The 23,068-nt window shown below is 38.4% G+C and overlaps 1 protein-coding gene and 1 long non-coding RNA gene across 2 annotated transcripts in view; one reads left to right on the forward strand and one right to left on the reverse strand.

Moving 5' to 3' along the window:
• Positions 1–1,143: 1,143 nt before the first annotated feature.
• Positions 1,144–3,884, reverse strand: LOC121294808. The gene is made up of 3 exons (XR_005946827.1): positions 3,778–3,884; positions 2,287–2,457; positions 1,144–2,046 (listed from the first exon to the last, which is right to left on the reverse strand). It is a non-coding gene; the product is annotated as an uncharacterized LOC121294808 (long non-coding RNA).
• A 1,168-nt stretch (positions 3,885–5,052) lies between these two features.
• The window catches only part of LOC121294803 (homer protein homolog 2-like), a 33,713-nt gene continuing 15,697 nt past the window's right edge, over positions 5,053–23,068 (forward strand). The window contains exons 1-2 of the mRNA XM_041218898.1: positions 5,053–5,523; positions 19,162–19,318. Of these exons, the coding sequence (XP_041074832.1) occupies positions 5,519–5,523; positions 19,162–19,318 (162 nt within the window). The 5' untranslated portion in view covers positions 5,053–5,518. The remainder of the gene's footprint in view (positions 5,524–19,161; positions 19,319–23,068) is intronic.

A 23,068-nucleotide genomic window follows, 5' to 3' on the forward strand; every position in this document is an offset into this window, starting at 1 on the left:
AACATTACACAATTTAATGCCGTGCTAATACCGTATACTGTAGTTTTGTACATGTTCTCTACAGGTGCCCATATCATAAGGAGGGGTACACCAAGCGGCAGTCATAGGAGACACTCTTATTGGCACAGGGAATGGCTCAACTCTCCAGGCAGAATCTGCAATTTTAACTTCTCTTTCCACTGATGTCGTACTATGCGACAACTTAGTTACTGTGGGCCACTCCAGCAGAGTGCTGGCTCTGACAGTGGCTGGCAAACCAAATGGAGAAAGTAATCACTTATACCTGTGTGCAGGGAGTGATGGGGCACTTAATTTATTTCATGCTCAAGGGAGACCTGTTTAATGAAACGTCATTTTTCCTCCTCTTGTATGGCTGTGGCATTGGAGTCTGGAAAAATACTCCATTACCCAGTCCTGTACAGTAATGGAGAATATGACACACACAGCTGTGGTACTGGTACAGCAGCAGTGAGACTTCTGAGTGATGGAGAGCATTTGGTAATGGTTGGAGGCACAGACAATGCAGTTACACAATGGAAGCTGGTTACTAAGACAAAGCCTGTGTACTGAGCATGCACTGTATAATTTATTTTCTCATTTTTCTGCATTCTGGGTCAGATTTGTCAGCGCCTTTACACCAAAATGGAATCTGCACCATTATTTCTAAAAGTTCTAAACAGTTAATTAAAAATATGAATGTTACAGACCTGCAGTTGCAACAAACAACACAGACACAAACCGAGTCCTGGAACTTACCCTGCTTGTTACTTTCAAGTTCTACTTCACTTAATCAAAATATGGAGCATACTGTTGTAAATATATTGACTGGTCAATAATCACCATTCTCTACATAGACAGTTCTATTTTACATTTGTGGTAGAACTTTAATGTAACTTCATAAGTGATGTATTTTTTTTCGATTTGTATGCTTAACATATTTCTACAGCCAGTAATTTTTCAAATATTTAATGTTTAATATTTAATTCATTTTAATAGGCTTTTTTAACACATCACATAATGCCATAAAATGTGAACAGCATACAAAAAAGTACTAAATATAATTCAAGATTTCGTCCTGACGAAAAACAAAACCATTTACAAACACAATTGTCTGCAACTTAATTTTCAATACAATAGGCCATGTTTTCGAACCATTTAATAAATTAAAATGTAAAACACCTGTTAATTTTACAAAACTAAACCCAAAACAATCAAGTAATAGGCTTCGTGTTCCCTTTTTTGCAACCCTAACTTGATTTTTTTTTCTCTCTTTAAAAGAATGGAGGAAAAACGCTTGGAAAATAGTCCAAAATTCATTACTTATGGATATCAATCTATAGGGAGGAAAAATTAAAAATTTAAAAATTTAAAAAAATAAGCCTTACAATTATGCAAATCATACTTTTCGCTAGGAAGTAAAAAAGAAGAGATTTACTTTGTTGTTGCAGAGCAAAATAATTAAGGTCTCAGAATTTGAACCAAAGGCTTAGTAAGGAAAAACCTGACCTTAAAAAAAAAAAAAAAAAAAAAAACAACAAGGAAAACCAGTAACTGAACAAAGGGCTTTTGACCTGATCCCTCCCCACTCCACCCTTTCAGCAAAACATCTAGTCAGGCAACCTTTTCCTCCCACTACAGCTCCTCTATGGAGCCAAGTGTATCCCTACTGTAACAATTCTGCAAAAACTTAAAAGGTTAAAACATAGCCTTCAGTCAAAAATAATCTAAATCTCTGCATTAAGCACAGATAGTAAAAAAGAATCTCCTTGCAACCATTTTCACTTAACATAAAGGAAGAATGACTATCTGGGATGTGTGACAGCATGTAATGTGGCAGGTGGAAAGCGTCTTTAATAACGGTTGCTGGAAGGTCTTTGATTGTATGAATTATATCCTTGGTGTCCATAAGAACTAGACTGTCCTTGTTGCTGATATTGTTGGCGACTGTGACCCCAACCCCTGTCCTGCCACTGCTGGTTGTATCGGTTATCGTTTGACCAGTTCCTCCCACTGTCTCTCCCTCTGTATGGCCTGTAGGCATGTGACCTGCAAGAAAAACAATCTGTGAAATACACTGTGCCTTAACTTGCATAGCAAATTCAACTGTAAAACCAATAAGAGCTGAAGGTATATTTATTGAAAGCATCTCTCCTATATCTGAGCTGTACCAAGAGATCAAGCACAGTTTACACTGCGTTTCCATTGCATTAAAGGGGAGGAGGTGGGGCTAGTTTAATGTTATTAGAAGTTATAAGCTGCTGTGGAACACATTCAACAGATCAGTACCGGTGATCTCTGCCCCTCTGGTGGCCACCTCCTCTGCCTCTCCACTCTTCAGCAATAGGGGGAGGGTCTATCGGACGCTGGAGGTATTCCTCGTATTCCTTGTCATCAGCAGAAAAGGGATGGGGAAATTTATCCTCATAATTTACTGAAGAATCTGAACTGGTAGACATTCTGAAATTAAAAGAAGATAGTACAAACAGGAGATACAATTGGGGATTTTTTTCTGCACATTAGGGTTCTGTGTGTGTGTGTGTGTGTGTGTGTGTGTGTGTGTGTGTGTATATATATATATATATATATATATATATATATATATATATATATATGAAAATGAAAGACTACAGACAGAAAGTAGAGAGCAATTTGGAAATTAATGATACATTTATTTTGTATATCATCCACATCATATTTTAATTGGTGAATCTTTATTTTGCTCAAAATGTATAAAACACAATTAGACCAGTGCTCTTAAAATCCAACTATGAGGCCAATAGGATAGCACTAATTGCAGGTATGTGTATATTTTGTAGCTATAGAAAGTTTTGACCTGCTCTTACCAGCCAGTTAATTTTAGGAAGAGATTTTACTTTTTCCAATACACCTTGAATACTTAAGCAGCCACAACTGGTCAGTCTTTGGTGGCTTGTCATTTCATGATTCAATGTATAGGTTTCCACTCTATAATGAGGCATATGTTTTCTAAGGTTCAGTACAAAACAAGAGGAATTTACAGAGGAACTGATTATTTTACACAATAACCTTGGTGTACAGTGCTGCATGACAGCCCTGACTGTACACACCGCCCAAAGCAAAATCTGTCAGTCTATTTAATACAGATGCATGCTCAAAGCCAAAGGCTGCCAGACCAGGATTAAATCAACCACTCATTAACAAAACTGTAGTTTATAAAGCAAATGTAATATTTATAATCTGTAATAGACAACTTGGTACACCTGTACAAAAAAAAAAAACCTACAACGGACTAAAGCACAGCAACTAAGACCCCAGTTATATGGGTGAAACGCTTCACCTTTTATCCATGAATACAGCAGCACAAGGTAAGGAGATTACAATATTAATACAGTATTCTAGGCGCCAGACAAATGACTAAAAACAATTTGGAGTTGCAAAACACAGACCCAACCCAGATTTTCATTTGCACAGGTCTGTCCTTTGACGATAAAAATGCCCTCGCCTTTCCAATTCTAAAACGTCAATTTTACCATGTGGAGCAACTTCCGATATTATTGTCGTTATAAGTGAATCTTACCCGGATAGGGACTTAGCAGCGAAATGACCACAGCCGTTTTGAACTTATTTTTGTATTTTTATATATATTTAAATTCGTAAATAGAAACAATATTGTGCACACTTTAAATTTAAAAAAAGGATATCGACACCGGCAAAGTAATCATACCTACAGGAAAACGATATAAAAATAAATTAGCGGTTATAGCACCGATTATGCTATTGCTGGATTATGTTACTTACTTGAAAAAGTGTCAAAAAAACGTCCTTTTTATCGCGGAAACACAGCACTCCGTTTGTATGGGTCCGGCCGTAACGTCGTTTACTGAAGTGCTACAGTGTATATTTTCCTCTAGTGCTGCAGGAACTCAAGGTACCGGAGAATATGAGTTCCTAAGTTACTTTTGCTGTTTATTTAATCACTGCGCAGTCAATCTCTCTATTAAAATCTGGCAGCCTACCGTATTCATCTTCTTTTGAAGGCATTTTCTTTCTATCACATGAACCACAATAGTTTAAATTATTCAAGAGCATTAGATTTCAGTTGTGTTGTAAATTTCGCCAACTTAATCAAAGTTGGTGTACAAAAAAACAAAACAATCTTGTAGTGACGTTTAAATTAAAAATCGCATTATAATATGACCAGTCCAATTTCTCGCAAAATCTACAAGGGCAAACAAGACCGTCAAAATATTAGCTTGGACAGCTGCACAAGTCAAGAACACTTCATACTTGTAAACCGATCGAGTCTGAGAAAATGAAGACTTTGGGAATGCAGATGTTAAACTGATGCCTGACCCGAAATTAAAATATACATAACCTCTGAGATCAGCTTTGGAGCACAAGAGTAGCAATCTTGGAAGCACATAAACGGAGGTTTGGAGAAATTGGGTCAATGTTTATCAATATTAAATAACATTAGTCTTACTGTGTCTAGAACGGCTTTTATAGAAAAGCCCTTGGCAATACTATAGGCTTTGTAACAATAAATATTGAGTCTACTGGACATGACCAACTGATATACCATTTCAATTGAAACACTGCCATAGATTGCATTTTATTAACTGGGAATAGACATTCACTACCATATAGGTCTATATTCACTTTTCAGATTAGTAAGCTTGGATTCAATTCAGAAAGGCACACTTAAAGAGGATGTAGCTAAAAAAAAAGTTTTAAAAATAAGTGTGTCGTTTTGACATGTTCTTTTAAAGCTTATTGCAATACAGATTTTCAGATTTTCAGAATACATATATGGGCTTTACACTTTAGCAGGGCACAATAACGCAGCGTTTAAAATATGTTTAAAACAGCGATTCTGTAGCTTGTTTCCTTCCTGTATATGTACCCTACACAATATTGCTGACAACTTATGTTATATTGTCTATTCCATAACAGCTCGGTGTGAAGTGCTTCGGCTCCAGCCTTGTCGGAGATGTCCCGTGTCACTCCGAAGAGTATTGCTGTATGTGGGAGGTTTCTATGGAAAGCAGGTGTCATCCGCGCAGTGTCGCTGCTGCAGTTTAGAGCTTCACTGGTAATATAAGCACATCAAGGAACGATGCTAACTAAGGAGAGAGAAATAAAACAAACTACATTACAAGCTTGCACGTTTCTAGCAACGCTCCAAAAACATTTCTTCACTTTTTCGTCATCTTCATAAAACATATTGCGAAATGGCTTGGGAAAGCACGTCTGTGGAGAGAAGCGGGGAGGCTTGATAAAGGGGGAAATTAAGCTTCTCGGTGCCTGTGTGAGAGCCGAGTGAGTCAGACTCTCATATTTCAGCCGTAGCGATAGTATTGCTGGCTAGGCTACTTGAAGCTGGGGCCTGATATGGACAAAAATAAGAGCTAATTATACCAAAAGGGAGAATATTGCATGTTAAGTTTACCAATTGCTTTAGCTCTGCCTAAAGAGGACAAGGAAAGTTCGTTTCTGGGATAAAATTGGAAGCTGGAGGTTTGTCCAAAAAGTCCGGGAAATGGGGTGAGTAACAAATTTGACACGAGCTTGCTTCATTCGGACTTCTAACTCGTGTTGTTTGGACAGTTTGTATTGATATAACCTTTACATGTTTTTATTTATATCTGTTAACAAAAATAAGATAAAAAAAAATCACTGTTTTAAAGGATTATAGCAGTGCGCTCTCAGTTCCTACTGTGATAGCTAATGCGCATTACCAGGACCACAGGCTACATTTTATCCATGACCTACTCATTTAATAAGTTAAAATCCATATTATTAAACTTCCTTGGGGAAAACAGTCTATCGATTCATTCGATACTAGTCGTATCTTATTTCATGCTTGTCACCGGCAATGCACTTATTTAAAGTGAATTGGAGATATCTTAAATAAACGTATTTTAACTGTTCAACATATAAAGTTGTGAATATCAACGAGTCACTTTTGGTGCGTTTTATTTATGAGAAACTTCAACCTTTGCAGAACAAGGTCAAATTCCAGTTTCGAGGGAATGTGATAATGTCTGTGCGTACAGTATTGATATTATCCTGCATTACGCAGGCTACTGGGCATTCTCGCCTTTCTTTAAAGCACGCAATGTGTGAACTTTTAAATGGCTACTGTAAGTCAGGGAGGTTATTAAAGCTGTTATCATGATATTCACCCTGTAACAACACGCCCTATAGCGCCGGGCAATGCGCTTCTGAGTTTCTCGTCTTGGTCAGTAATTTAGGGATTTGTACATATAAAGGAAATGTTTTTATCTGCGGTACAATGTGTATTTCGAATACGCATTTAAAATTATAATTTACATTGAGGTAAAATTGATAACCAGTAACAACTACTACTAATTTATATATATATATATATATATATATATATATATATATATATATATATATATATATATATATATATATATATATATATATAAACAAAAAACGTGTAACAGCTGTTAATTCAATGACTGCTGTTTCTCTGCTGTGGAACCGGGTGTGTGTGTGTGTGTGTGTGTGTGTGTGTTGCATACACTGTACAGGTACAGTCACAAACCGGGCATAACATCAGTTTCATAAGGTTTCATGTAGATTACATAGTAAAGGTACAATCCTATGGCAATTTCTGAGAACTGGGGTTTTTAGAATATGTTTGATGCCATTAACCTGGCATGGGATGTGACTCGTTTATGGGGATAATGAACCAGAACTACAAGGTTTGTGTGCAGTGCATCATTGTGATATGTCACGGGCTATATTGAACTACATACATAGGCAAACAGCTACATTTTTGTTATTATGGGCTGTGATAAAATTGATTGCACAGCTCTGGGGAAACTGAGTCACTTAAAGCGATTTGTATAAGCCCCCTGCTTACACATACTATCACTGCTTTTAGAAGATTGAGCGTTGGGAATGCTTACATTGACCTGAAGTCTAACTTACTTTGTTCTAAGTCTGGCTCAGTCGATTGGATGACTTTAGGAGTCTCAAATGCTGGGTAGCCTGTCAGTTTAAATTCATATTACTCAAAGGTGCATGTCATGCGCTCTTTGCAGTTCAAATGTGTGGATTACAGTGAACAGTGGTCGTGCATGAGCAAGAGAACGCTCGGGTGAGGGTATGTTGAAATTCTAGACTTTCTTACATTACTTCAGGAATCGAGACCAGATTTGACCAGATTTAGGTATTCAATGTATGAATAACCTTCAAACAGATACATCTGAAAGGGCTAAACATTCCTCAGTGTTACATAATTCAAACAATGTATCTTAAACTGTGTTTAGCACATAATACTGAAGTCGCATTCTTAATTGTGAATCATGGCTTTGCAATAATTTACAGACAGATCTACTATAAGGATTTACTGCAAGAATACTTCGACTGGTGATGTTCCCCTTATAAAAGTTTCCCACAGTTAAAGCATAGCAATGTGTAATAAAGCACAGTGAAAACATGGTAAAGCATAGGTAAGCAATGTAAAGAATAGCAAGATATGGTAAAGCAAATTAATAAACATGCCAAACCAGGGTGAACTATAGAAAATGCAGAGTTGAATTACGGGGAAAGCATGGGGAAACTGCAAAAATACCAAGCGAAAATACAGTGCTAAACTTTTAAGTTAAATTGCAAGGTGAAAAAAACTTACTTTTGAAGCTCCTACCAGTAGTTGCTTAAAAGTTGTAAAGTTGTAATACTGTGTGTTCTTTTTCATTATACAGTAAGTAGCCTAATCTATGACACAAAAAGCTATATATAGCCAATTGTATGGTTCAGTCTCTTTCTGTATAACCCACTATAAATAGCTTTGATCCTGTTAAGCAGAATTGTTTTTTTTACAGCACTCTGTTTTATCTTTGTGTGGAATTTTATCAAAACACCCTCATGATAAAGTGGGGTATAAGCCACTGTTACACAGCAGTGTTAACGGTTCAGTATTAGAATTCTTTACAGTATGTCACAAAACAGTGTTACTCAGAGCAGAGCTGTACTGTGACCAGTTCATACAGTACAGAACCAAGAAGACCTTAAACAAAGACCACAGACAGCAAAGGCTTCCGGATACTAATCTTAAAGCAGGTGAGTTTAATGCCTTAAGGAGATCAGGGTTCAGTGTTGCTTAATTTACTTTGAGAGGAAGCGGTACCCACATTGCAGTCTAGTACTCGTGCAGTAGCAGGCGTTGCCCCTTGCAGTCTAGTACTCGTGCAGTAGCAGGCGTTGCACCTTGCAATCTAGTACTCGTGCAGTAGCAGCCGTTGCACCTTGCAGTCTAGTACTCGTGCAGTAGCAGCCGTTGCACCTTGCAGTCTAGTACTCGTGCAGTAGCAGCCGTTGCACCTTGCAGTCTAGTACTCGTGCAGTAGCAGCCGTTGCACCTTGCAGTCTAGTACTCGTGCAGTAGCAGCCGTTGCACCTTGCAGTCTAGTACTCGTGCAGTAGCAGCCGTTGCACCTTGCAGTGTAGTACTCATGCAGTAGCAGCCGTTGCACCTTGCAGTGTAGTACTCGTGCAGTAGCAGCCGTTGCACCTTGCAGTTGCAGCAGTGAGCAGCATGCATTTTGTTTCTGTTTCCAGTCATGATGAAGAGTGAAAGACTACAGGGGTTGTGAGAAAATATTCATGGTTAAAGATTGATAAATGAATGAGGCGGACCAATCACCTTCGCAAATCACAGGGCCAGATGGTGGGGAGCACAGCCAGCTGGCATTGGCTTCCTCTGCAAGCATACATATATATATATATATATATATATATATATATATATATATATATATATATATATATATATATATATATATGTGTGTGTGTGTCAGAAAGCAAACTAATACATAAATATATTCCTTCACTTTGAACTGTGGACCATTTTATCTTTTTATGGTGACAGGCTATTTTCAAAACAAGTTCTTTTGAATCCATAATTTGAAAAAAAGCAATTTACAAAAACAGCACATGAAAAAAAGTCCTTTCAGGACCGAAAAAGCTGAGAATATAAAGCAGTAATGTTTTCTGGCCCATTAGCCATGTGATTGGTTAGTGCAGGCAATATCAATTAAACAATATGGATTTTATTTGAATGAGATAAATATGGAATATACAGATGCAATCAGAGGTAATGGAATTAGCAATCCGCCATGTTTCACTCATAAAAAAAGCCTGGCTGTAGCAATACAATTGTCTTTTAGGAAGTTGTGTTTTGTAAACAAGGACTTCAGAGCTTGATTTAAAAAAAAAAAAAAATCCCAGCCTTCACCATGTCCTCATTCTTTATGTTATGTGTGTGTGTTCTGCTGTTGTGAATACAACACACAATGCAGCTCGGTTGCCACAGAAAAAGCAGATCTCTGAACGGAAGGGGGAGGGGGTTGTTATAAGAGTAAACTCTCTTTAGAAATGATATTTTCACCTCATAGGAAACATTGATAATATTACTACCATGGTAACCAATTCATATTGTGCATCTGTTGCAGTAACATTGTATCCTGGTTTCTCTAACTTGAGTTCAGTGTATGGTCCTAGCATTTACTGTCCCAGGAAGGCATATTAAATTCCCAGGACACCTTCCTCAAAACTGGGACGACCCACAGAAAAAAAGGGACAACCCTCCCCACCCCTACTGCACAGGAACCCTCTAACTGGAGTGATGAATAATAACAAAGACACATGACCCAAACCAGAGGTTCGAGGGTTTAGAAGTGAGTTTATTTTGGAATTTAAATGACCTGATTTATATTGATTTTAACGATACAGCTTCATGGTTGTAACTGAAAAGACAACAGTGCTGAGAAGCAGCCTGCCCACTGATTTTTCTTGCATTTAATCAGCAGTTTTTGGTGATTTTCTTTGTGTTCACTTTTATCAAGCGTGATTTCTAAATGTAAACCTGATTATAAGTTTGTATTGTAGTGTTCCACTTTAATTCCTTAAATATATTGTATTACAGTTTTAAAAGAAGACAAAGCTCTGATCATGATTACTGCATTACTGCTAGCGCATGCTTTTGAAAGTGTGGCCCATGTGATTCTGTTCCTCAGCGAAACTTGTATACAGTTTGTTTAAAAAAAGCTAAGCAAAGGAAAACCCATTAGCTGATCCTTAAGTGTTAAGTTGCCCGGTTTAACCCTTCATGAAAGACGGTTCTGATCCCAGCTGACAAGAACTGTTGCTTTATCAAGTATCAGCATGCATCAGTTTGGGATGTGTTAATTAACTATTTAATTAACTGTAGTACATTTATATGCCAGTTTTGGGAAATGTAATATGCTGTTTTAAATACCTCTCGCATTGTCATTAATCTGCCATTTCTATCTATTATGTCGATCTTGAAATATTAATTAATGAATACTATCTAGTTAGTCATTTTAATTATGAATGTATTTATGTTGTACCAATTATCACTTCCATGATTTGGTCACTGGTGTCCAATTTGATACCTAATTGTGCCAATAATTATGGCAATATACTGACAGAAGAAGACCAGTTGGTGTCAGCTAGAAATATTCTACTGTATGCAGCAGCTACACCATAGCCTATATATCCCTGACCTTTGGCCTGAACCAAACAATGAATGCCTGTTATGTAGAGTTTGTGTTCTGGGTCACTGTCTTCAATGCACAGTCTGAGAATTAGAATTCGCCATCAGAATTCCTTTAATGCAGCCTGCCCTATGGAAGGGTAGTGCCTGGTTCAGCTGCAGCATTCAGCAGTGAATGGCTATACCATTGTCATTGCCACAGTGCTCATTAGTACAATTCCTTTTTGTTGAGGGTGAGTTTAGCTTTAATTGTGTGTGGATCTGCACACTTCATAAGTATTTGCTAATGTATGCATCTTGTGCCCTAGTTTTGTGTACAGCTTATCGAGCAGAGTGGAACATATACGCTCTCTGTTCATTCACATAGGGTGGCACAGTCATTGAAGTGTGTGATAAAGCAGTGTCACATCCCCTTAGCTTTTTAAACCTACTGATCTCGCATCCAGAAAGTCTCATTGAACTCTACCACACAACAGGGGAACAACAAGTGCTGCTTCTGCCTTTCTCCGTGAGGAAATATTTTGCACATTTGCAAGACAAACCTGGAATATACAGTAATGATGCTGGTAAAATATGAGGAAGAACGAATGACCCCCCCTTTAAGAATAAAGACAACATTCCAGCAATGCATTTTAGAGCTGATCCTGTCAGCATTCATTCGTATCCTGCTTAGGAAAAGGTATGACCAGATGCTTGGCTGATGGATTATTATCTAGACATGTTAGGCTGGGCACACGTTTAAACCTTGTCTTGCAGAAACTGGAAGGTCAAACACGATGACAGCTGTTTTAGGCTTTACTGTATAATGTAAAGGAACAATGGTTCCTGCTTTTGAAGTCTGCTTTTGAAGTTTACATTGATTTGCAGCTTGTTGAATAATTATCGGTTCTTTGCTGGCCATCGATACAGAATGGAAAGGGTAAAGCAATAGTAGCAGACATCAGTTTTATTTTCAATACTGTAGATCAGTCTAATAAATCTCTTCTTACTTTGACCTCTTTTCAACACATTTTTTATTGTATTTAGGGATTCTGATAATAAAAATAGTGGGGTAAATATAGGTTTAAGTGATCATGATGGTGTATCGATTATTATGACATAAAAGTATTTCCCTCACACCACTGCCCATGTGAAGCACATTTTAGAATGGCCAGAATATATATTTTTTGTGAATGTCTGCTGACCTGATCTGTGTCTCACAAACTAAGTAAGTCACAGAGGCCATTGTCCCACCGTTAAACGAAGTGTCATCAATAGACTGTGGGAGACCTTTGACGTAGGTTGGACTGACTTCAGGGTCAAGTTACTGAGTAAGGTATAAACTGTGCTGCTGAAACAGAAATACAGCAGGTCTTGAGCCTTCATAAACAGACCTTTAATTTCACCTTTCTCATACAGGGAGCAAAACTAGTACTCCGGTATAGATAGGAACTATTAATGCTAAATGAAATCGGTTGAACAGAAGCAAGTCATGGCCATTATGTTTCACAGTCCCTGTGCAGTGATGTTGTTTTCTGTTTAAAGTAGGGACTGCAGATAGAAATATACATGATTCCAGTTCTATTAGTTACAGAAAGTCAATAACAACTCATCTACAATTTTTACCACTCCCCCTGCTTTCATAAACGTAAATCCTTCATAACTGTAGACCTGTGTGACAGCTGCAGTGTGTGTCAGAAGTGGCAGTTGCACGCCGGTCAACTGGTTTGGAAAAGGTCAATTTTGGGAGTTGTAAAAAATTTGGTAAAAGACCAAATGATTAAAGAGAAGCGCTACCAAGGAATAGTAAGTGTCAATCAGATCATACACAGCACACACGTGTGCAAGATAACAGTTTTGAGGTCATTTGACTCAAGCTGTGTTGCTGGCTCTTCCATGCTGATTACGTTTGTAGCGAGTACCAAGATGGATAATGGAATGTATCCAAGCAGATTTATGCCTTGTGAACCCTTGGATGTGATTGGGCAAGGAATCATAATAAAATGGAAACACATTTCTGAACAGTTCATGAGGTCTATTCAGTTGATTGTTCTAGGTGGTGCTGGATCTCTATATAGGCATTTAAATCATTAAAATAAGACTATTTCTGGAGTATATTTTAGGGCTGTGCTGACACTTGTAAATTCCTTTAAGAAGTATTTATTGGCAGGTATTAAATAAATCCACTCATTACTGTGTTGATTTCAAAACAAGTAAAGCTGTCCTTCCCTCACCTATACAATCATTTACCAATCAATTTCCCATTACCATGGTAGTGCTGTTCCTTGTCTGTAAACTGACATCGACGATAATATTATAATGTTGTCATTGTCAGTTTACAGCCTCGGTACGGCAGTAAAAATGCCAGCATCCCGGATGAGATGAAAATCCACTTCCAATTGGCTTTGAAGCACTCAGTGTGGAAGTTGCTATTGATTGGTACTTGGTTGTAAAAGTGAGGGAAGGACAGCTTTTCTAGTTTTGAAATCAACATGTCAATGAATGGATTTATTTAATGCCTACCAATAGATACTTTTAAAAGTCAATTGCGGGTGTGAGCTACAATATTTTTATTATTATTATTATTATTTTCACTCATTGTGTGACCCTAAGCAGCCACTTAACCACTCAACCTCCTTGTGCTCCATCTTTCAGGTGAGAAGTTGTTGTAAGTGACTTGGCAACTGATGCATAGTTCACACACCCTACTCTTGTATCTTGTATCTTGTGAAGTACTTTGTGATGGTGGTCCACTATGAAAGGCGCTATATAAAAATAAAGATTATTATTATTATTATTATTATTATTATGCAGTATTATAGCAGTGACTTTTTCAGAGAGCCCAGCATTCTTTAGACACCTAAATTCTAAAGGAGATTGGAATTAATTTAATGTCAGAATAACCTTTCATAGCAGGTAGAATGACTTTACTATAGAGGTAGGTTTAGCGGTCTTTAAAAAAAAAAAAAAAAAAAAAAGGATTAGGTTGTGATGCCACCCAAAATACATTATAACAACAGTCCTGAGAAAAAGAAAAAAATAAACCATATGCTGTGAATATAAAGCGATCCTCTGTTGAATCCTAACTGCATCATTAGCTGATAATCATTTAGAATACCCAGCATTCATGTGATCCTGGAGTTGAGTAATGCAATCCTCTTGGCACTCATTTAGTCAGAGGTATGTGGGTATCTGAAAGGTCAGGCTTGAGTTATGGTGCTGTTTTGGATTCTATAAAAAACAATAAGAAAAGATGCTGCTGAGAATGCAGATCGTGTCTGGAAGCCACGGTGACAAACACAATGCACCGGGTTTTGTGTTACTGTCTGAAATCCAGATGAATGAAACTTGCAGGTAGATACTTTTTAAATAAAACAACCTGGTTAAATAATACACCTGGTAGCGTTGGTAGAAATAGCCTTTAACCATGTGCCTTCTGTTGGATACTTTGAATGTGCTGTAGCCACCGCCAATGATGTGTGTGAAGTGTTTAATAACATAGCCTCTTTCAACAAAGAACTCAAAACGCTCTCAAACAGAGCTCAAAGGCACGTATGGGTGGGCTGAACAGCATGTTCAAAAACTACAAAAGCAAGTAAGAGAAATCCAGGTAAAACATTCAGAAGTGGGTATCTGGAATGCACAACTTTCCAGTTGAATTCCACTTCATGATGTGATCAGCTGGAAATGATCGGCTCTAATCGTTGTTTTATAAAAGCTCACAAAGATATGGCAACAAGGATTTTTTTTTTTTTTTTTTTTTTGCTGTGCACCTGTAAAAGACAGTTTGATGGGGATTGAAGGTGCACCAGGGAGTGGGGCATTTCAGGCTTACTCATGCAGACCATTATCCACCTGAAACTGTGTTCTCAGGGGGTAACGACCTCCCACAGTCTATTTCAGTTGGCAAGAGCTTCCCTATCTGAAAAAAAAAAATACACTGCATGGAATGCACAGGTTTGTTTTTCTCTGATTAATTATTTACTAGGTAATGTGTGCAACTGTGATTAGGCTTTATCTATTATGAGAATGGTGTGTGAGAGTAAGCTTGCAGTTTAGCCGAAAGGGGGAATAAAAAAAATCTGCAAACTACACAGTGAATGTATTCATCCACCCACCTAGCCATTCCTGCAAAAAAAGAATCCGGGAAAATCTAGTCTGCAGAGGATAACACCCACCCACTCCCTGATACATTATTTACATTTCCAATTCAAGTTAAGGGGGCGAGAGGGTGAGGGGGCAGAGGTGAAGAGGCGGCGCTTCATATCATTAAACTTCACTGGAGTGGTTAAAGATATCTGCATTTTTTTAAATTATTAATTTTTTTTTTTTTACTAAGTAGTTTTTAAATCTGCAAACGAATGTTGTGTTCTGTAGAAAAATATTTATATTGTGTGTATTTTGAAAAACAAAAATCGATCAAATATTTTGAGAGCTCAGAAACTCATTTTTCATTCTCTATTTTTGTCCCTCTTTATTTGAGTACCGCTACTGCATCTTGCGTGGAATTCTGAAGATCTGGGTTGAATGCCAAATTCGGATTAGCATTATCAAATCCCAGGAAATCTGCCCGTCTCTGCTGTTAGATGCAATGCTGCTGTTTTAATCATTTGATGTTTGCTGTCAAATTCCAGGACTGTCTTTTATGGGAGAGTCACAATGGCTTATAAATGTGTATTTATTGTCTTTTTTTTATTGGCTCAAATCCTACGATCACAGTCACATCAAGCCTGCTATACTGTACTCTCTGAAGTGTGCTATCTTAGGGGTCTGCTCAGCTGTTTTATCAGCAGAGCCTCATATCCAAGTGTGCTGCATAATGTCTGAGCATCGTTACTGTATTTGTGTGCTCCAGCATCTAGTATGAAGTCTGTATTGTAATAATGAGACAGGGATAATTTGTGTTTGTATTTGTCAAACATGGGAATCATGGTGTGCCAGGTCACAGTATAAGGATACTGGGTAACTGATTTTTGGCTAGGATTTCATGTTTGGTTTATAGTATGGGGGATTGGGAATTCGTAATGATGATCTTTACAGTCTTTTTACAAACTTTATTTTATTTACCTTTTATTTAACCAACAAAGTCCCATTGAAATCAAAATCTCCTTTTTCTAGGAGACCTGGTCAAGGTGGCGGCATATAAATAAAAATAAATAAATAAACCACCGACCAAAGCAAAAACCATAACTAGGACCCCCTTGTAAATGAGGCCTCGGTTTCAATGGGTAAATCTCCTGGTTAAATAAATAAACAAATCAAGTCTTGCAATTGCATTCCATTTTTACCTTCACTTTGGACAAGCATTTGTTGCGTTTTTTCAGAAGCAACCAAAGTCTTAAAAGCAGCCAATGTGTGCCTCTTTCAGTTCAGGAGAGGTGTGGTGATCCACTGCCTCGACACAGCTTCTAACCAGTTCAGGATGCCTGATGTGGGTCTGACTAATAGAACAATCCTGGAAGAATAATGGCTAGTAGTTCTTGTTGTTATTGTATCTGAATGCATCAAAATCTCTCCTTTTCTGTGTACAGTATCCCAGACTCGAATGGAGTTGACCTTTTTATTAACCCTCTGCTCCAGCGCTGTGGTTCTCTGTATCCACAGATATTCTTGTTGATGTTAGTATTATACATGTAGTGTGGGTGTTCGAGGGCGATTTCCGGGAGGTGTTGTTCAGTATAACAGCTAAGGCTCCCAATGCAGTCGAGGCATTATTATGGGTTGTATTAGTTGCATGTCGATCCCACGGCTTTAGGAAACCTGAGCTCAGATGTGACAACTTAAAAGAAGATTAATAAGTAGCACTACCTTAAATGCCAAGATGTATTTAATTCACTCAACTCCTTTCAGATCATAACAAAGCCTGAAACGGTGAAAAGAAATTGAGAACCACTGTCATCGCACAGAATAACAATAGCAGCCACATATCATATTATAAATATTGTTATCAAGCAGAATAACAGAAGTAGCAGCCTTATATCATATTATAAATGCATTTCTTTTAATGAGGATATGAGAAAAAGAACTCGAGCTGTAAGAGTAAACTTTGCTTTTTAAAGAGATACTTCTGTGTATTTAGATTTCAGACTTTACAAATTGGCCAAACGATTAATGTTAGGGTAAAAGTAGCTTTAATTACAGTGTATTGGCTACTGTTCTAGTGGTGAAGTCTGTTAGCTTGTGTTGCTTGATTTCCTATTGATTTGAAAGCACATGTTCTGAAGGTCTTCCTATACCAGTATGCTGCTCTTCAAAGAGTATAGACATGGAGCACAGTCGCTGTTATGTGATGTCCTCGGCCTGCCGGCGTTTCAGTCCTGCCTGAGCTTGTTTGTAGCGCATCGTGTTGGGTAGAACAATGCCAGTATGTTTATTAGATCGTTCAAAGTGACACGACAGGATGGAGTCATCCAAAATAAACACTTGTTTTGTGCGCTTAATAAGAACTGTACATTACGTCTGAAAATGTGACCAGTCTATATATGCTGTTTTTGAACAGCGAAAGACTGAAATAAATGTACATACTAAATATTTCTGTTTTATATTTTTAAATCCTAGATTTTATATCTGCAACAATACCCAAGAGATCAGACTTGATTAAATACAATTGAATACATACCATCAATCCACGTGGGTTTGGCTGAATGTTAGCACAGCTGGAGGCTTTTTTTTTTTATTGCTAGAGATGTTGAACTGTTACGTATAGGATGACCACATGGCTTGCATCCAAGAACCTTTACCTTGTACTGTTGTGCTGCATTCTAAGATTTGCTCAAGGTAAGCATTAACAATTTGAACAGAACAAACCTTGAGTTCACCAAGCCAACCTTTTAACATTTTAACAAAAAAGGCATAAATAAAGCACAAGTTATAGTTCTGCGAATCTTTTATTTTTTATTTACTTGTAATATTGTTTATTTTTATAAAGATAATTCAAATGTTTGTCTTGAATCTTTGGCTCCAGAGTTCAAAGGCTTATTAATTGCCAGGTGTTGGCTCTGTCTAGTAATGATTCTGAAAAAAAAGACACCATGTGGAGAAGTTAGAACAAAGTGTCCCCGGGGAAGAGAGACAGTGCAAACCCAATGTCCCTGCTGGAGATGAGATAAAACCCGAGCTCCACTTGTCAAGCCCATATGCTGCTGCCTGTGCAAGTGTGCTGTGTTAACCTTCAAAATCCACAAAATGGAGGTCTGAACACACTGAAGACACACTGTGAAGGGTTAGTCTGAACACACTGAAGACACACTGTGAAGGGTTAGTCTGAACACACTGAAGACACACTGTGAAGGGTTAGTCTGAACACACTGAGACACACTGTGAAGGGTTAGTCTGAACACACTGAAGACACACTGTGAAGGGTTAGTCTGAACACACCGAGACACACTGTGAAGGGTTAGTCTGAACACACTGAGACACACTGTGAAGGGTTAGTCTGAACACACTGAGACACACTGTGAAGGGTTAGTCTGAACACACTGAGACACACTGTGAAGGGTTAGTCTGAACACACTGAGACACACTGTGAAGGGTTAGTCTGAACACACTGAGACACACTGTGAAGGGTTAGTCTGAACACACTGAGACACACTGTGAAGGGTTAGTCTGAACACACTGAGACACACTGTGAAGGGTTAGTCTGAACACACTGAGACACACTGTGAAGGGTTAGTCTGAACACACTGAGACACACTGTGAAGGGTTAGTCTGAACACACTGAGACACACTGTGAAGGGTTAGTCTGAACACACTGAGACACACTGTGAAGGGTTAGTCTGAACACACTGAGACACACTGTGAAGGGTTAGTCTGAACACACTGAGACACTGTGAAGGGTTCATTGGGTCAGGATTATTGGCAGAGCCATTGTGCCAAAGCTCAGAGTGCTACTGCCCGATACATGTTATGATACTACAGTCTCTGTAGAAAAAGATGGTTGTATGTGAAAAGAATGACAAATGACTTGTGAACCCTCTGTGACCTCAACATCTGCAGACAGCAGCTTAAGGGAAGCCTAACGGGTACCGCAGCCTCCTCCTGTTAGCAAAGACATCTCCTGTTAGTTAAGAATAGCAATATGCAAAGTGCTACAGAGAGTAAATGTATGATTGTATGTGTGTTTTAATCATAGACTTTAATATGGCTGATGTATATTCAGTTCAAATTGACTTGACATCATGACCCTAATGGTGTGCCTGAAGTGCAAGAACGCAGGTGAAGAACATGCGTACCCTTTCATTCACTGATTGCACTTTGAACCGAATGCTGTTTTATTTATCTCTGAAACTACACATGCCACTTTGAGAGTAAGGCGGCGCTGATGTGCTAATGGTACTGGATTGCTGTGGATAATAAAACTCTATTAGCACTTCTGAGACCATGGCTGGTAACCCAGAGCAGCCTGGTGTCACATGGTATGACCAGGAATAGGACAAGAGATTGCGGACAGAATGCTGTAAAGCTGACTCGCAAAGTAAATTTAGCTCTGGCTGTTTTTTTGTTTTTGTTTGTAATGTACAGAACTGTTTATATATCTGTCAGAGGTCAGGCATGCTCTCTCTACAATGCCACATAAAAAGGGTTTCTCCTCTGTAGTGTATCACCTGTCTCAAACTCATGGCTTCATTTCTCCTCTCCTTCCCCCATGCCAGGGAGCAGCCCATCTTCACCACCAGAGCCCATGTCTTCCAGATTGACCCCTCCACCAAGAAGAACTGGGTTCCTGCTAGCAAGCAGGCCGTCACGGTGTCATACTTCTATGACAGCACGCGGAACAGCTATCGGATTATCAGTGTCGATGGCTCCAAGGTATGTGTTTCCAGGTTAACGTGTTCATTGCAGTGAAGCACAAGCTGGTGTTTGGATCAGATTATATATATATATATATATATATATATATATATATATTATATATATATATATATATATATAGATATATATAAAACTATATATTATTAACTGTATCCATCAGCATAATATAGGCTATTTTGATTTTATAACTGTCTTTAAGACATAGACAGTTTGCTCTGCATGTATCCCCGCAACCCGACTATTCAGTGATATGTGTGTGAACATAATCAAAGAAATGTGCAGTAGATAAGTAAATGCTGTAGGAAAAGGTGGTAAATTCTATTTAATGTCTGTAAAATTGTAATCCCCTCAGCTATAGGGAAATGAACACTGGTCACAACACTCAGGGCAGTATTGCTGTTCTACTACATACAGTATGTTAATTACTTTCATTGAAAAACAGAGAGAGCTTATTTGAGATGATTTCTCTTATCCTTCTGCCTGACCTCCTCTGTTTACATGTTGTGTTTCCATGGAAACTATTAGCTTCCACCAGCTGTTGCTTAAAATTAAGTTCTTAGAAAGTAGCCTGTGGTACAAACGTCAGTCAGTGTTGGGTGATTATAACCTATTGCAGTTGTATTCTATATCATATACAGTACGGTATTAGCACATGCCATCAGTGCAAACAACAGAAAAGTCACTAAATGTAAATCCTTGAAAAAATAAAATCTTCAGTCTGCAGTAGGTATGCAGACTGATAGGGTTGTTTGTTGTTTTTGTTTTTTTTTAGATATTGTAATATATATCAGTTTTTTATATTTAATATTGATGTATGCTAAAACCTACCCTGTTAGTCTGTAACTGATTTTAACTGGAATTTGAGCTGCAGACTGTGGCACACTGCAATTAACCCAAATGCTTTATCCCTCCATAATTAATTTAAAATTCTTTAAATTAGCATTTTTCTCAAAATTTCTCTTGTGGTTATAAAAAAAGGATTACAGTTCTGGGCTTCTGATCTTGTAAGGTATTTAAGTATTTCATGTATTTGATGAAGAGCTGCTTTAAAAACGGTCGTTCTCTTGTTCTGGTAAAAGGGTGATATGCCTGGGAATGAAAGTTTGACAGTAATTCCATTTTGTCCACATCATACAGAGGTTGATTGTACAGATACCTTGTCTACTACCATCCTCATGAGTGACGTCACTACAGCACTCTCTGTGCTTTCCTGGGATATTGTGTTTGTTTAATAATCACAATGCATGTTAAAGAAAGTAGAACCTAACTAGAAAAGCTGAATTCGGAGATCAAGCTCTGCATCTGCTAAGCAACGCAACAGATTTTGAGGCTGTCGTTTGGATTTTAATGGTCTTTCTTGTTGGGAGTCTGAAGAGGATATATCGAACATGTTCTGGTTCTCAAAGAGTGCAGTCTTTGAAGATTCCTTGCTCTGCTTTGTGTCTTACAAGCAGGACCAATGAATGAAGGTTTTAGTTACATATTTTCCAAATATTTATCACTGAACAAAGTAGGAAAAAAAAAAAGGTTATTCGTTTCTGCCATTGCTTTTGAGCGTTATTATTTTTTGTATCCTTGTGACAGTGAAGTACAATAAAACTATGATAATTACAGGCTAACTTGCTGTCTAAAACAAAGGTAAGGGAGTCTTCGGCTCATTAGGTCCAGCCACTGCCTTGGCAGCAGGAACTTGACTCTCAGGTTGCCACTTTGTTGCCTCAAGCTGTGCCAGGAAAGGGGGAAACACGACATCAGCAACTTTCACACTCTTACCTAGGACAGGATTAGCCGTGGGGAAAAAATAACTCACCAACCAACACAGCAGGCCCCTTACTAGGCATGCAATCGTGCAGATTTGGAGGTCTGCCGGCATGTAATCTGTGCTACATCTGCTGTGAGCTTGGAGGGACACCTGCTTGTTCTTCGATTTCGTTTCCTGAAAAAAAGGCTTTATCCACCTTCTTAAACTTTTTAATGCTGGGAAGCTGGCACCCAACGACCTCCAGCTGTATTTTAAAATGTCCTGGCAGCCTATCGGCACAGAGAAAGTGTATAGCGCTGTCAGAAAGGGAGTGTAACTAGGAGCAGTGTCTCTCCTTACCGGAGGTTGAAAGTCAGGAAGGTCGTCAGCAGCCTCCACACTACATTAATGTGCTGTTTTGTTTTTGCCAGCGAGGGCTGATGTAAGCAGTTATAAGTAATGTATTCCAACTCAGCCTGTCACAACGCTAGATTTGCAAACATTTCTTGGCATTTTATGTTGTCATGAATACGTGTGGGCTTATCTTAATTATCTAAACATTACCGTATCTTTACAATCGTTATAACGCCACCCTGCAATGCGTTCTTCAAAAACCTTTTCACTGCTGTATCTTTGTTGTATGCAGTGATGTCAATGGGTGGGTCTATAAATAACCCTGGGACGAAACCCTTATCTGTGTTAATGCAAAGAGTGACGGTGTTTAGATCTGTCACGATTTAGATTATTAAAATAGACCGCGTGCTGTCTTCCAAAGGAAATGTAAAATTCTTATTAAATGGGCTAATTGATATTTAAATACAGGTATCTGTCTTACTTGCCTTCCAAGAAGACATATTGCAGCATGAGAGGCAGGGTCAGCTGTGCACAGTAAACTGACCAAGAGGACAACCAAAAATGGGAGAAGTCATGCAACTAACCTGCGAACGCCAGTTGTACCCTATTCTAGCAATCTCCATATTGTGACTGAAGGCATGCTGCTGCCTGCATTCTGTGAAATGAACTGCAGGCACTTATTAAACTGCTGTAGTGCACACATACTAAACCTTGCTGTTTTTAATAAGGAGCCATTTTGGATTCTTTAGAACTTTAGGACTCTTGGGGATTCTTTAGAACTTTAGGAACATTCCAGACAGAAATTGCTTTCAGTGCAGAAGTAAAAGCACGATAATGAGAGGACTGAAAGGATGTTAACGTTAAAAGAGCTTGGCTACTTTCATACTGTTCCTTTTCTACTCTTTGAAGGTTTAATGAAAATGTTTTGGAGAATAATGCATTTATGGCTTATGTTAACTTGTCTTTAATGTGCAATACTGCATCTCTTTTGAGAATAACAATGTTAATGGACTCCATCAGAGCTGATGAATCTGTGGATTCATTGTTCATTGATGCCACCTGAACGTTAGTGTGGTTTTTTTCTTGCTGTTTAACTGCTGATACCATGAGCTTTTTAGACTTTTGTATGAATTCCCTTGGTGTTGACTCTTCAATATTCTTCAGCTGCCAATATCAAGTTTGCGATTTTGCTTTATTCTGTAGTTTCATGCTGTCACATTGGTTTCATTCATCTTTGAAAATTCACCGCTGGATAACTAACCTCGAATGGCTGGGGAGAGGACTGCAAACAAAGGCAGAATGGCTAAGGACCAAAGAGGAGGGATTTGGGTTTGGAGCGAGCGGGAAGCGATACCTCTGTATTGTAACTGAAACTGCTCCCTTAAGAGCCGAGCACAGCAGTGCTGTTATTGTTAGTGGCATTGCCAGGGGCCTGTGACTCTGCATCCTGCTGTTCTGTTTTGGCACACTTCCCGCTTCCCACTCGCTGTTCTGGCTGCCTGTAGGGAAGATGATGCCTGGCTTCCCAGCTGAGCAGGCTGCTTTCTGTTGCTCTGCTGCCCCAAATGATTCGGCTTATCTCTCACAAACCAGCCCTGGAAGACAATGGGAAATCTTGAATTGTGTTATATGTGATGTAGGCATGTAAACCA

Source organism: Polyodon spathula, chromosome 19 (genome assembly GCF_017654505.1).
Source record: "Polyodon spathula isolate WHYD16114869_AA chromosome 19, ASM1765450v1, whole genome shotgun sequence".
Lineage (NCBI taxonomy): Eukaryota > Metazoa > Chordata > Actinopteri > Acipenseriformes > Polyodontidae > Polyodon > Polyodon spathula.